The sequence below is a fragment of the Heliangelus exortis genome, chromosome 10 (genome assembly GCF_036169615.1).
Source record: "Heliangelus exortis chromosome 10, bHelExo1.hap1, whole genome shotgun sequence".
NCBI classification, from domain to species: Eukaryota; Metazoa; Chordata; class Aves; order Apodiformes; family Trochilidae; genus Heliangelus; species Heliangelus exortis.
In genome coordinates, this window is record NC_092431.1 from 13,479,761 (window position 1) to 13,495,830 (window position 16,070).

Sequence of the window (16,070 nt, forward strand, 5' to 3'; positions counted from 1 at the left end):
GAAGCAATGACATGTTCCCCTTCTTCCTCGCTGTTGACAAGCACAGGAGACGTGTATGTTTGGGTTAAAAGGCAGCCTACAGGTCTGTCAGAAGGCTGGGATTTACGGTGCATTAAGTGGAGCCATTTACCAATAGCTCTGCTGAGATAACTGAGCCATGCCCTCTTAGCTTCCAACAGCTCCAAAGTTTAACTGCTTTTTCTTTTTAGCCTCCTGCAGGGCTGCCTGGGGGTAACTCCTCGCTGGATCTTGCATGTGGGTTTTTTTCCAAAACACTGCAAGAAGCTATGGGAATTGAGGTTTGCAAAAAGTTGTAGTTCAGCAGATGCTTTCTAGTAGAGGACCCACCTGACATTTTAGACTAAACCAGTGCAAAATGCCAGGTAGCCTAGGAGTCCGCTGGAGACAGAGTCAAATGGGAAACTGGAATACATGGTTCGTATGGGAGAAAAGATTTTGAAAAAAGCTCATCAGCAACATTTTAAGGATTTCAGTAGTATGTCCTTTATTGAGAGCTGGGGTGACAGGCTGAGCAATCAGGCCCCTGCAAGTGCTTTTCTTCAGTAGAAAAGCAGTCCACACCTACCTGTAAACCTTGTGCATTAGAGAGTAATTGCCCTTTATCACCCTGAGGAAACACCACCATAAATACCAACAGCAGCTCATTCCCTTCATCCCAGGGAATGCTTCAACCCAGCATTTAAATCGGTCAAAAAAAACCCTGAAAAAAAAAAAAAAAAATCTCACCAAAGAAATCAAAACATGAACACCTGAAACTCTCACCGAGCAGCAGCCAAGAGTGCTCCCTGCATCTCATCACAGCTGCTGTGGTTTCTGGCCAGAGCTCCCCATGGGTTCTGAATGGGCCTCTGCTGCAGCCACTGTCCCCTTCAGGTACATCTTTTCCAGGTCCATGAAGTGGCATTGTGGGAAGATGGGCACACAGCTGCAAAGCACCCCTCCATCAGTCACAGCAAGACAACAAAAAGCAAAGCACTTCAATAGCTAGAAAGGAAATATGCTAACAAAACCAAACCTGTAATGCTTTATTCCACATGGTAAGAATAAAAGATTATTTCCAAGCAGGCAGTGGAACAATTCAGCTGAAATGAATATTCACCAATTTAACGTGTATTACAGCAAATGCCATTTCAATAAAGGTTCAGAAGTACACATAAAAAAAAACCTCCATTAACATATTTTTCTTTCTCTGCCAAGAACAAAGTAGAAATTAGGTAGTCTACCATTGTATTTGACAGACGAGTGGCAACCCAAAACTTACTCCACATCTGTTCCCTCTACCATTTGAAAACACCTCCATTGTGCCACAGAAAACACTCCTGCAAATGAGCAAAGCCACCTTCCCCAGCTGCTGCCTCATGGTCCCACTTACGCAGACCCCAGTGTTTCCAGGGGGTTCATTTACAGAGGGTCTGCCCTAAGCCAACTCATGTGCAAATGATGAGGAGGAGGGTACCTGGAGGCTCCTCTCCAAAGCTCTGCTCTCCAAAGCTCTTCCAAGAGGCAGAGTAACTGTTAGAAACGCTGACTCGATGTTTCAACAGTAAAACTTTATTGAGAGAGATGTAAAAAAAGCAGCACGCTTCCACCCACGGCTCGCAAGTTCAATAAGGTAAAACCGGTCCTTTTATACTTTTCGTAAGCCCCCTCCCCTCAGTCTCTTATCAGTTTATCATTGGTTTTCGTTTCGTGGGCTCTCCCAGCATTGGTTCTTGTTTCGCGGGCTTCGTTCTGTTGCTGAGGGAAATGGTCACATGACGTCCCTGTTTTGCGGGCCCCGCGGTCGGCCCCTCCTCCTGTTTTTCTGACTTTTTTTCCTTATATGTAGGCTTAAACATACACTTTAAAATAACAGGATATAACATGCTACCTCAACAAGCAGCCCAAGCAAATATTATTAAATTGAAAGATACACTCAACAAAACAATAAATTACAATTTTAAACCTTTATTTTTCACAGTAACAACTCCAGGGCTTCAGCAGGGTTTTGCTGCAGACACGGAAAAGGGCTTCTGCATCTGAAACTATTTTTATTAGATGTCTCAGCTGGTTCAGTTGAAAAGCAGTTCTCTCCCAAACCTTGCCTCCTTTCCACAGCTTGGAAGGAGTTGGGTAGAAGGAAAATCTCTGCAACTATAAAAGCTGAAGGTGAGAGAAACTGAGCAAGTGTTAGAAGCAATTTTCACAGCCCTTAGAAAAATGGCTAAGGGCCAGAATCACATCTTACTGACACAGAAGCAACTGGAGTTGGGATGAGAGAATAGTTCCCTGCCCATGCCTGTGTGTCCCTTGTGCCTCTAACACCAGGGACACTGCACACAATGGAGCAGGTCCACTTGGCTGGCTGATCAGACAGAAAATGGGGCTGGGGTTATGGCAGGGGGGGTCCATTGCCACCTGGGCATAACGCATGACCCCCTCATGCTGCAGACACCCACACAAAGTCCAGTGCACAGTGGGGAGCTCACAGCTGGGACCAAGGGTGTCACCTGCTTTGCATCAGCACAGAGACACAGCATGTCAGACCCAAAGGAAAGTAGTAAGACAGTGGTTTCACAACCACCTGTGGCTGCATGCTGGCTTGGGCAAAGGTTTGTCTCAAGATGCTTCACACAGCCTGGCTGAGTTCCTGCTTCCTGTGCTTGTTTCCTCTTCTCTCTCACCATCCTTTCAGTGGTGCCACTCTACCTCTGGGTCACTCAGATTTACAGGACAACACCCTCTGGGAATCAGACTTCACCTCAGGCTCTCACATGGTAGAAACCAAGAATAAAATCAACCCCCTTGTAACATGCTAGTACAAATTTTGTAATCTGATGCTTCATTAGTTCCCCAGCTCATGAATTCACCAATACCCCCACACAAACAGAAGAGCTGCCAGTAGGTGTGAGTGTGGGTCCTCCTGTCCCCATTCCCCATGGGGCAGAGGGAAGCAAGAGAACCTCATAAGTCGGGCTACTCTTGAAGACTTTTTGGGGTAAGCTTTCTTTTGCTGTCTACTCTCCAGCTTGGATGTGTGCTCTGTGCCACTTCTACAGCCTCCCATGTGTTTTATCCCAAGGTGCCAGCTGTTGCCACCATGCTCCCAGCAGCACCTGAGCAGGAGCTGAGTAAACAGCCACATGGGATGCATCACCAAGGAAGTGACAGAAGGACACCCATTAGCAACAGAATTTGCTACAATCTTGCAGACAAAAACATTTAAATGTGTTGAAGTTACTCAGTAGAGTACTTAAGAGTACTTAATCATCGTGATGATTTAAAAGGGCCTTTACTACTTGGAATAAAAAATGCTTTTTTTGACAGATGGATGAAGGCAAACTGAGTGCTGGACTGGGAGAGATGATGAGGGGAAAGCTGTACAGCTTTGCACTTGCTGCATGCACATGGCTCAAGTCCTTTTCAGAGGACAGCTTTGCTCACCTTCAGTTTGAAGACATTCTGGTTTCCCAACTCTGTGTGCACATTAAGGGACTTCTGCATCCACCCAGCACCCAACATGCTCACCCTTATAGCCTCTCATGGTAGCTTCCTATATGTTTAGCCTTCAGTTTTCTCAGGCACCTTCTGACTTACTTTGGTGTAAATAAATCAGCACTGACCAGCTCAACCTTTTGAAGGCAGCTTTTTGGTCCTCTCCTGCATTGTCACTGATTTCTTGAGCAACGCCTGAAGACAGCAGATACGAGAGTTGCTACCTTTGCACCTGCTCCATATAGCAGATGGCTTCCTTGTATGGGTGTCCCAAGACCCTGCAGGACCCCAGAGGATACTGTCCCCATCCTACCCAGCATGAGAGAAAAAACAGGTAATCGCTTCCCTGGAGGAGGGTCAGTTGTAGAGAGCACTCCCACCAGATCAAGACCCAAACACAGGAGAAACCTGTGGGTGCCAGAGCCCTCCTTGGGGCTGAGCAACCTGACATCTGTCACCTGGGAGTGGAGGTGTGCACTGCAACACCACACCTTCAGCCTGTCCTTCACCCTGCTGAGAGCAATGTCAGCTTTATCAGCTTCACAGACAACCTGTGCTTGCCCAGCCTTGGTTTCTTTTCCCCCCCTCCGCCCCCCCTCAAGCAGGAAGGGAACAGGAGACCTCCCAACCCCTCCGACAGGCTGGGTCAGTGCCAAACCTCTTCCAGGCACCTGTCAAATCTTGAATTTATGGCATGACTGGATCCACTGCCTGGTGTCACACATGCACCAGTGGGGAGAGGGGAAAGAAGCACCGTGTCAGCACTAATCAAATTGTAATAAATACCAGTCGAAATTTTTACTTTATTGTTTTGTTGAATGAATCCTTCCCTAGAATGTTTAATTGGGCGTGGTTTGTAATCATAGGATCGGGGGTTTTTTTGTTCGGGTTGTTTGTGGGAAAACATGTTGGGGCATGTCGAAGTCCACGAGGCAAGTCCGCAGAGACAGAACAAAAGCAGCTCTTCCTTAGCAACGGGACAGAACCTGCGGACCAGGGACCAATACAAAGAGAGAGCCCGCGAAACGGCCCCCAATGAGAAACTAATAAAGGACTAAGAGGGAGGGGGGTTACCGAAAGTATAAAAGGAATGGCTTCACCTATCCAAGGCGCGGACAGTTGGTGGAAGTGTGCTGCCTCGGTCGCCCAGCGCGCTGCTTTGCATATATATCTCTTTCATTTACAATAAAAGTTTTGTTATCGTTAAAACGAGTCAAACGTTTCTAACACAAATAAATTCTCTAAGGTCCCTTCCAAACAAACTTTAAGCACAACAGTCGTGCAAGTACTGCAAAAACAACACATTATGGTGCACATAAAGTCTGCATTTCCTTAATTTTTCTCTCAAATACTTTTATTTTCATGTATATATTTCCTGCCAAAGTCATTAATAGCATGACAGCATGTGGGTGAAAAATAAGCTCTGATGAAGCTGAAAAATCTGGCTGACAAATTTTTGGCCACACTGCAGCATGACAGCCAACACAAAATGCACACAGGTCCTTCTATGAAGCAGCCACTTAACACTGTTGAAGTTTTCTACTCAAAACAGTCCTCTCACTCTGTGCATGTGCTGCTGCCTGCAGGATTAACTTGAAAAGCATATTGAAACAAAATAATTTTATCTCCATTCAGAGATGAACAATACTTTAATGACAGTCCAAGAAAAAAAAAAGGTACTGTGGAATAGGCATGCAGTTACTTTCCCCTCCAGCCTCACAGCTTGTTACAGGCTTGGTTCTGTTCTTTATGCAACTGAAGCAACAGATTCTGTATTAGGTCTTTCTTATTAAACTGTCACAGCCAAGAAGCTCTGCAATTTAAGAGGAATTGTGTTCTGCTGAGGTGGGTTTTGTTGTTTTTTTTTCATTCAGGTAGGAATTTCTGCTCATTCATCCAGAAATTAAAGCTGCATTTTTTAAAGTTTTGAACTTGGCATTTGAACTGTTTTTTGCTTGTTTTGCTTTGAATTGTTGTAGCCCTCTTCTTGCTCAGCTCAGACAAAACGAGGTGTGCCACAGCTGCCTGGCTGGGGGTAGGAGGGCATTGTTTTTTTCAACACCACCAACCATCCAGGAAAAGTGCTGTAAAATCAACGATCCTTTGTAATTCCGATACTGTATCTAGCACACACTGTGTTTAAAATTGCTCTGGCCTTTTGTCTCTGCTACAACTTACAGATAGGCTCTGCAGGAAACACCTCTCAAGTAAGCCAGGTGTCTTCACCAAGTACTGAAAGTACACATTGCTTCCACATGGCTGATTAAAATCCACAGTTTTTCTTTTCAGCTTTGTTTTGAAGCTTAAACAGATCTTCCCTCCTGGTATTTGCACTGTGATGCACTCAGAAACAAATTACTGTCCCTTCCTGGCTTTTGCCAAAAGGAAAAAACAAAGCAGCACACACCAAACACCTCCTCTCACCCGTCCTTCATCACAACACTTGTGCTTTCAGTGTCTTCCATCCACAATGCTGTGTTGGTGCAGGTGATGGATTACCTTAATTTTCAGCCAGCTTTTTAGTGACTTCATCCCACAGGATGCTCTGATCTTTCCACATGCTGACAAACCTTTCTCACTTTTTTAGAGTTGAGCCACCTTTTCATTCCCATGTTGTGCTACCAGTGGCTGCTGCTACACCTGAGCTGGTGAGTCCCTGCCAGCCATGCTGGTTGTCCTATGTTCATCTGAGGATAAAAATTGTTATTGCAATGCTTTTAGACAACAAGCTCCAACTCAGACTGAAAATTATTCATGCAGTCAGAAAACCAAACATGTAGAGACTTTATTTGCATCCTGAAATCACTTTGCATTTTCCCACACCCTGTCAATGAGACAACTACTTTGTATAAAATCCTGGGCATCTGTAGTTATATTAATAGTGTTTTCCTTCTTACAGTACTTATATTTTAGCTGGACTAAAATATCAGTATTTATAGTAATTTGAACTACCTGTTTTCTAAAGGCTCTTCTACATTTTTTGAGTCTTTTTGTTTCCACAGATTTCCAAATACAATCCCTGTGAAGAGCAGAACTCCTACAGTACGATTTGAAGTAAATTTCTTCCAACAATCTTCAGGTTTGTCTATGTCCAAAGTGTAAATCTGCAAAAACCCAAATTTGATATAAGTTATAAAATATTATTCTGCATTATTATTCTACAGACTCATAAATATTTGACGCATCACAAAAAGGTCTGTAACTTCAAGAACTGCACTCAAATTCTGAAGTCTGCCCTCATCTCCACAATAAACAGGAATACTGTGTTTACAAAGGATTTTTTGCATGACTGGCATTGTATGTTTACTTGACAGATTTATTCAATATAAAAAATATACAGAAGAAAAATCAAGAATCACATGTGAACACAACTCCTGGGCCCTCTCAGTGAAGGACTGCATTAACAGCCAGGATACTGGTATGTCTGGTTTGATATTTAAAAATGTAGAAATATCTGGGCATGCAAATAAGCCTTTCTGAGATCTTCCTCAGTAGGTAGCCACCTAATTCTTCAGTGGGAACTTTACATAAATTTTAAAAACGCACAAAAAACCTGCCTCCACCTTTAAATCTCTGCTGCAAGGTATTGCTCCATATTTCAGCAGAGACAAGGGACTGGAGGGCCAGCAGTGAACCAGAACTGAAATAAATGCCCAGGAAGGTTCCCAACCCTGCCTTGTCACACAGGGCTGGTTTAGTCCAGCCACCCTTAGTGATGCTCCACTTTCTTTCAAAAAGGAACCAGAGCACATGGAACAAAAGCTAGAAGCAAGGTTTACTCAGCTGGGCAGCTGAGTAATGACTAATGGTGAAAAAAACCACCCACATACTGCATCAAGAGCAAAGTTACTAAAAAATATTCCTGGAAACAAAACTTGGTTAAGTCTTGAGAAAGATGACATGAGGAAAAAGATAAGCAAAACAAATGGAAGGACACCCTTCCAAACCTCAAAACTTGCTATTCAGCCTAGGAAGAAACCACAGCCCAGAGTATTTGGATAAAAGAAGTGAAATCTTCCCTGGGAAACCCATTCCTCTGCCATTTGTGGTTGTGCAGCATTGGGCCTCTGTGGGAAAAAGACCTCCCCTGCCTCAGTGGGCTTCCGTGGGAAAAAGGCATTCACTCTGCTCTGTATGGTCTCTGGTGAAAACCAACTACCAGTACATGCTGTACCTTAGTGCTGGAGGACAGTCTGGAGCAGCTGGGCACAGACAGAGAGAAAAACAGAAAACTCATAAAGGAAGGGACAATGTTTTTATGAAAAAGTCTTTGCTACACTAGAAGGATCCCTGAAAAAAGAAGAGGAGGTTTGGCTTAGCAGTGAGTGACTGACAGTCAACCACTTCGTTCTACAAAAGCCCAGTCCCATTCTTGACTGGGTAGGATTCTTGCACGTTTACCCCATGGGGTGTGTTTGGGATGATCCCTTCCAGTGGGGGTGCCCCCTGAGTGGTTATTCCTCACAGGCTAAGAGAGAGGGAGCTGCCCCACAGTCACTGGGTAGGCTAAGTTACACTAAACCCCTATTTAATAATTAAGCTGGATTTAAATTATTGCTATAACATGCTGCTTCAAAATATTGCTTTGGTTATTGTTCTAGATGTAGCAAATGCCAACAATTAGTAGTTGCTAAAGCACTTACATTGTTGACTATGGTGTAGTAGATGTTCTGATTTATGTCTTTTAGCCAACTGCATCATTATTTCAATTTATCATAAAATTTTGCTTTGTGTGTAGATACAATCTGGTCTGTCACCCCTATGAAGCAGGATGTACAGAGGAGACAGGGCTGGGTTCTGGTCAAGTAATTTGAAAGGTTGTCCATAAGCTTCTAAGATGTGATGTTACTGACAACCTTGAAATCCTGTCAGACCCTCAGGCACAGGAAACTGAAAACACTGAACTGACAAATAAAACCCAGCAGCAGCCAAGTCCTGAGATACAGCTTCAGAAATGCAAATACCTCCTCACAAATTCAATGAATCAAGGCAAAACTACTCCTTACATAGCCTTACTCAACTTTCTAAACTCAGTTAAGCATAGATTCAGAAATCCTGAAGAGGATAAACATGAGACTCCTGCCTAAAATGGCAGAACTTGTATTAAAAAAACTCGGAAAGAAGCTACACTGTGGTACACAAAACAATTCTCCTCTTGCGACTTCCTCAGTCTACACCACTTTTGTGCACTCTTCACCACTTACATTCAATACGTCTGCATTCTCACTTCTAAAACTCTCCCTGCAAGGAAGTAATTTTCATTTGTGCCAGAACTACAAGGTCCTCTCTGACATTGCAGACTGTAAAGGATTATGCAGCAGAAAGTAGTATTCTTTCAATCACTGAATTCCAAGCACAATCACTATGAAAATGCAGTGGCTGACAAGTACCACACTGCATCACAAGAATTCTCTTACTCAGAGTTATCTTTAATAACCATCACCTACATGAGATTGTAACTAAAAATGTGCTTTTAAAAGCACATTCCACGTTAACCACAGACCTAACTTCTCTTGTTGACAGTTTTATTGCTTGCAACACCTACATTTCTTTCCTATCACCCACCTCTCAAGACCACACATTTTCATATAAACTTGTCTGACAAGACTGGAAAACATAACTGTCAGAATTGAGAAAGAAGGTATCAAGATCCTGGCCGCTTCCTTTTCCAACAAAGATGATTTCTTTCTTTCTGTTATGATTCAGACTTTATAAAGTAATACAACTGCAAGACTGAATTGGATTGTTCTTTGCTATAAAAAGATATTCTATATGCTATTTCAATACATATTGAAAACCAGTGCTCTGGTCTGTGAGCCACCAGAGGTCTCTTCAAACAAAAGGTCTACAAAAGGTACTTAGGAGAAGCAAGCTTACTGTCAGAAGACTTCCACTCTCTTTACATAAATAGTTTTGGCTTGTTAGGTAGTTGGCAAGTTGAGGGGAGGTTGAAAAGCACTCGTATTTTTTATCACGAACTTCCACATGGAAAAAGTAAAAATAAATCAAATCAAACCTGGTGTGCTAGGTGAGCTCCTATGGCAGCCACAGCTGAGTAGTATGGGAATGTCTGATTACAATTCACTCCTGTGATGCACAAACTCAGGAGCATTGCAAGGCTGAAGCCACTGAGCCACTGCTTTGTATCCTCTTGGAACCGTAAAGCTGTAGACTTCACACCAATAATGATATCATCCTTCTTATCCTAGAATGAAAGGATAATTGGCAAAAAATTCACAATCTAATTGCCACCTCATAGGAAAATAAGAAGGGGGGAGGGGGCTTGCTTAAGTTTCCAATGCTTATCGGGAATCGAATTTAAGTCCATTTGTAGGTCCCTACATTAAAATTTAGATCCAAAATTTAGATGCAAGGTTGGTCCTTTGACCTGCTTTAGCAGCCAAGAGCTAATACTGACATCAAAGTTATTTATGCAATGCAAATGTTTGACCACACAACGTGTATCACACTTCCAGCTTTCCACCTGCTATATCAAACATTTGCAACAGCAATAAAAGGTGCCCGGGCTGGGGCTTCATTGGTGCTGTCTTAGCTCAGTTGAGGATGAAGAACTGCAACAGGTTAGTACTGCTGTTTGACAACAAAGCTGCAAATTAATCATAGAATCATAGAGTGGTCTGGGTTGGAAGGGACCTTAAAGATCGTCAAGATCCAACCCTCTGCCATGGGCAGGGACAACTCCTACCAAACCAGGTTGCTCAAAGACCCATCCAACCTGGTCTTGAACACCTTCAGCCAAGGGGCATCCACAACTTCCCTGGGCAACCTGGGCCAGCGCCTCACCAGGCTCACAGGAAAGAATTTCTTCCTAATGTCCAACCTAAATCTCTCCTCTTCCAGTTTAAAACCACTGCCCCTTGTCCTATCACTCCATGCCCATGTAAAAGCCCCTCCCCAGCTTTCCTGTAGCCCCTTCAGGTACTGGAAGGTTACTATAAGGTCTCCTCAGAGCCTTCTCTTCTCCAGGCTGAACAACCCCAACTCCCTCAGCCTGGCTTCACAGGGGAGGTGCTCCAGCCCTCTGAGCATTTCTGTGGCTCTCCTCTGGACATGTTCCAGGAGCTCCATGGCCTTCCTGTGTTGGGGACTCCAGAACTGGACACAGTACTCCAGGTGGGGTCTCACAAGAGGGGGAGAATCACCTCCCTTGAAGGTGAAGCTATGCTTCTTTTGATGCAGCCCAGGATATGGGTGGATTTTTGGGCTGCAGAATAAACACAAAAGCATCCACAAACATCTAAAATCTCCCACCATTACTATACCTGATGTGCATAAATCGTATCATATATCAGTGTCCACATTACTCCAGCAAAGTACAAAGGCAGACACACAGACCATTCACATGACCCTTTGACAGCAGACCAGCCAAGAAGGGCTCCCCAGTTAAACGTAAGTCCTAAAAAATATCAAGAGAAAAAAAAATCAAGCCCCAAATTACCAGATTGCCAGAAGAAATCTACATATACATATGGAGAATTAAATTACATCCCAGTGTAGTCAAACAGGTCTAAAATTAAAACTCTTAAGATGTCAGTATAACAAAAGATGTTGGTGTACCTGAACACAAAATAGTGCACAGCAGCCAACTACAAATACTTCAACTGAAAAATGACAATTTCAGTTGAAAAAGCCAAAGGCAGTTGGAATATGAAGGCCAAGATACAGAGATATGTTTTAGTAGCTCGACCCAAAATACATGATCAGTTTCTACACAGAAACTGTTAGAGGCTGATAACTCAGAACAGGTGCAGAACAATTGCGTATTTGAGAAAGGTTTCTGAGATAACCCCAAAACTAAAGATGATTCTCAAGTGACAAATATTTTTTTGTCTCCCTCCCTTCCCTCACTCGATCTATATGAAGAACTGATATTTAACACAAACAAAACCAAACATCATCTCTTACGTGTGTTATAAATTATTTAAGAAGCTTCTGGGACAACAGAACTTTATCTTTATGGTATTTGTATTTTAATATAAAGTTATAAAAACCGCCAGACTGCTCAAGTTCAATTACTGGTATGTAAAACACCCCAAAAATTACATCTGAAGAAAAAAACTAGTAAATTTGTTTACAGCTCACCTAAAACTAGTTGTGGCCAATATGTTATTCTCTTCATCAGAGGATAGGTGATCACAAGAGACAAAGAGGCTGCTCCCAGAACGATACTGTAAAAAGTACAAAGACATTATTTGCCAGTCTAAAGATCACAAGGTACAGTACAGCATATCAGCATGAACTGATTCTTCTACTTTCAAATATAATTCCATGGCTAATAACCTCCTCCCTCTGCCTCCAACACCTTTTCTGCTGAAAATCTCTGTGCTTAAATCTGGACCCAGAATCAAGTTCTCAAAAACAAAAGATAATTTATACATCACCTGTAGTAATTCAGACACAGAAGCACACAAAGTGCCAAGCTAAGCTGTCCCCCAAGAAAGATGAAGGACTGAAAAGTAGAGATATCCCCAGCTGCCAGGGGCCTATTTGCTGTCCTCGTAACCTAAAAATTGAAAGAAAAATGTTAATACCAAATGAAAAAGAACACACTCCAATGTACCTTGAAAATAAACCCCACACTATTGGCATATAAGCAAGGGGTTCCTCAACTATACAAGCCTAGCATACCATCTAGAATATGAGTTGCCTTTCTAAACAGCAGTGCTTATAACAGAAGCACACAGGCTTGAAAAACTGGAGCAGAAATAAAGTGCCACTTGAGTGCAATAAGAAACACTTCAGACATCTTGTATAGGAATTTTAGTACCTTAGGGAAAAAAAAATCACTTGAAAAGGTGCGAGCTAACTATCACAATTAAAAGTAGCACTTCTATGCTTAAATCCTTCAAAGTGATTACCATGTAAAATATAAAGATGCTCCTCTAGCATGCATAACCATGGTTAATAGCCATGCCAGGACAATAAATTTAATCCTAGTTGGAATACAATAGAGTTTAGAAACCCTGTCTAGAACAAGAAACCATATAAAGCAAATAGAAGGAAGAAACAAGTATCAGAAAAAAGTTCAGCTGAAATGTATGGCTAATTACTTGCCAGAGGTGATCACCGACTGAAGAAAAAAAGTTAAAACAAAAAAACAAGAAAAAGACAAAGTTCTGAATTTAGATAAAAATGGTATAGAGTCTATTCAAGGAGGTTCAGAAGCCAACATTTTACAGAATACTATTTTTGTATGAAGTGTTCTGCATATGCTTTAATAATGTGAATTTAAATAAACTTTTTTTAGTTTGTTCCGCCCCGGTCAGGTTATGCAACTGTCAAATTCTGCTTTTGCAGTTTAAACAGGCACTTGACATATTTGTGACCAGTTCCACTGCTCCTGGTAACCAGATGAGGGACCTTTCATTTAAACAGAAGATTCACCAAATAATTAGTAACATCAGTCTAAAACCCCAAAGCACCATCACCACCTCAAGTCAATACCATGATATTTACCCAGCCTCTAGAGCACTTGTTTTGAAGATATCCTTTTAAGTTATGTAGGAAAAAAACAGCAATGAGAATTTTTAAAACTTTAGACCTAACCAAAGCACAAGAATGAACTAATTAATTCATGATTAAAAATTCCATCTTACTAAACAACCCCCACTTTGTCAAATATTTTTAGCACACATAGTTTTTAATAAACTGCAAACCTTAAGGCTTCCAAAGCTCCCACAAAACCCAAACTGATTCACTGCCTTCCCAAAAGCACAAATGCAAGAGTGCTGTAAGAATTTCACATATTCGACTGGCCCAATATCCTGTCTCTTGTCAGCACTGAAACCCAAAGCCAAATAATAGGCTTTATAATAACAGAAAAAGAGAATAACAGAATAAGAGAATAACAGAATAAGAGAATAACAGAGGAATAACAGAAAAAGAGAAAACAGGACAAGCAAACACTGACACATCAGCAGGACACTCCCTTCCAAGCCTGCACCTGGGCACATCAACATCTGACACTGGACACTGCCTTTTGCTTATGTCCTTCTGAACAAAAGGGAGGTGAAAAATACAGCACAAGAGGAGACAATTAGCTAAGGGTTGGGCATGACATGCTTAGCAGCCATTCTCATGAAATTAACAATACTCAAGGAATCTCTGCTCCTGAAAACTGAAAAATAAAATTATTCATGGGTGGATCATAATTAGCAAGTACAGCCAAAAAACCCAACAACAAACAACAACAAAAAACCCCCCAACATTACTTTATTTGTTCTGCAGTGCAAAATGAAGCTGGAAAATGAACCTATTTACAAACTACCTACAGGTGAAAACAACAGCTACATTATCTACAAGAAAGCTGGTGAGGGACTTTTTAGGATGTCAGGTAGTGACAGGACACAGGGGAATGGATTCAAACTAGAGGAGGGGAGATTTAGAGTGGATGTTAGGAATAAGTTCTTCACCATGAGGGTGGTGAGACACAGGTTGCCCAGAGAGGTGTTGGAAGTTTTTAAGGCCAGGCTGGACAGGGCTCTGAGCAACCTGATCTGATGGGAAGTGTCCCTGCCCATGTCAGGGGGGTTGGAACCGGATTATCTTAAAGGTCCCTTCCAACCCTGAAAATGTTATGGTTCTATCGTACACTGAGGTAAGTTCTCTAGAAGTCTTACTACATCCCTAGAAAATGTGATACAAAATAAAAATTATTTCGACTATTCTAGGAGGCAATGTAGACGAACTCCAGGCAAACATCTCTGCCAGAAACATGGGGGAGTTTCTGAGCGCGGAGCGCTGCGCAGTGCCCGGTGCTGCCGGGGATGAGCGGCCGTGCCCTGAGTCAGCCACCCAGCACTCCACCTCCCCAGCCCCCTGCCAACTCCCCGGGGCTCCTCTACCTTTCTGTCGTAGTCGCGATCCCATATGTCATTGATAGTGCAGCCGGCTCCGCGCATCAGCACGGCCCCGACGCCGAACAGGGACAGCATGTGGCAGTCCGGCAGGCACCCCGGCTCGGCCGCTAAGCCGATGCTCCAGGTGCACGGCAGGTACAGCAGCCACGTCCCTGCGGGAAGACAAAACCCGCGGGTGGGTGAGGGGGAGAACGAGGAGCGGGACGGGAGGGGAGGGGAGAGGACGGGACGGGGCGGGACGGAGGCACCGCCGAGCGGACAAAAGCCTCTGCCCGAAGCGAGTGCTCTGTGGCCGGGCGGGGGTGCACGGGAGCCCCGCCCTCCCCGCGGGGCGCCCATCAGCCGCAGCCCCGCGCTTCCTCGCGGCTGAGGCGGCGCCCCCGAGGCTGCCGGGCCGCCCTGGGGTGCCACTGCCCCGCTCACCGACGGGCTGGTGCAGCCGCATGAGGCGCAGGTAGGGCTGCAGCGGGCCCGGCGCGGCGCGAACCAGCTCGGCCGCCGAAAAGCTCAGCGGCCGCGGGGGTCCCGGCAGAGCGTCGGCGCGGCGCGGCGGAGGAGCGGCGGCCACGGCAAGGGACGGGCGGGTGGCGCAGAGACCGAGCAATCCCCGGCAGGGCCGCCATAGCAGCGCCGCCATCTTGCCAGGGCCGGGCGGTGCTACCCGGGGCCCATGCGCAGTGGAAGGAGCCGGGGCGGGCGGGATCCACCGGGTCCCCGGGACGGTATGTGGCTCCTCGCCCTGCCGGAGCCTGCAGCCTGGCGTCCCCGTGCCGGCAATCGGAACTGGAAACGCCGTTTGCTGTCGGGCCGCGCAGCCTCGTCAGGTACCGGCAGGCCTCGGGCTGCCGTGGTCCTGGCACAGGAATGGAGATGGGCAGCCGGGTGTCCCGGCACCGTGTGTGAGGGGGATGGAGCTTCGCCGGCCTTCGGCTTTGAACAGTGAATACTGACAGAGCACCCGAGGGGAACCGATGACGAAACACCTGAGCACCTCACTGGAAGCACGTCTGCTATTTTTGCTGCTAAATGTCTTCAAAGCCTTGTATGCTATTTACTGAAATCCCACAGGTGACTGCATGTTGTCAAATACACCATCATAAAGACATTGGTGTTCATGGAAGACTGTGTCTGTTCAGCCCTGAGAAGAGAAGGCTTAAGGGAGACCTTATCATGATGTTTCAGTATCTAAAGGTGGCTACAAAGATGGAGACTCCCTGTTTATAAGGAGTCCCATGGACAAGATAAGGGGCAAAGGGCACGAGTTGCTCCTGGGGAGATTCCAATTGGACACAAGAGCAAAATTTTTCCCCCTGAGGACAGTCAGAAATTGGAATGGTCTCCCAGGGGAAGTGGTGGATTCCCCTACTTTGGAAAGTTTCAGGTATCAGCTTGATGGGGTGCTGGGACATCTCACATAAACTACAATATTAGAAGAGTTGGACCAGATGATCTTTAAGGTCCGTTCCAACCTGACATTCTGTGATTCATGCATCAACAGATATCTCATCTCCCAAGTCTTTCCAAATTCTACTTAATAAAACTGTATAATTTCATATATGGCCTTTGGATATATGTCCACATTTACTCAGTTCTCCTATCATCTGACACGAGTTATTGCATAAACCAGGGAGGGAGGGGAGCTTTGAAACCATGCCACACAAGACAGTTTTTATGGCTCTGTCCAGTGGTAAAATG

At 44.4% G+C, this 16,070-nt stretch overlaps 1 protein-coding gene and 1 long non-coding RNA gene across 2 annotated transcripts; one reads left to right on the top strand and one right to left on the bottom strand.

The window, feature by feature from the left end:
- Positions 1-5,594: 5,594 nt before the first annotated feature.
- Positions 5,595-15,215, bottom strand: COQ2 (coenzyme Q2, polyprenyltransferase). The gene is made up of 8 exons (XM_071753650.1): positions 14,799-15,215; positions 14,361-14,527; positions 11,898-12,019; positions 11,599-11,684; positions 10,779-10,912; positions 9,512-9,700; positions 6,448-6,599; positions 5,595-6,182 (listed from the first exon to the last, which is right to left on the bottom strand). The coding sequence occupies exons 1-8, from the start codon at positions 15,010-15,012 to the stop codon at positions 6,179-6,181; spliced, it is 1,068 nt and encodes a 355-aa protein (XP_071609751.1). The 5' UTR covers positions 15,013-15,215; the 3' UTR covers positions 5,595-6,178.
- LOC139800500 (uncharacterized) lies at positions 14,372-15,928 on the top strand. The gene is made up of 2 exons (XR_011727768.1): positions 14,372-14,510; positions 15,210-15,928. It is a non-coding gene; the product is annotated as an uncharacterized lncRNA (long non-coding RNA).
- Positions 15,929-16,070: the final 142 nt, after the last annotated feature.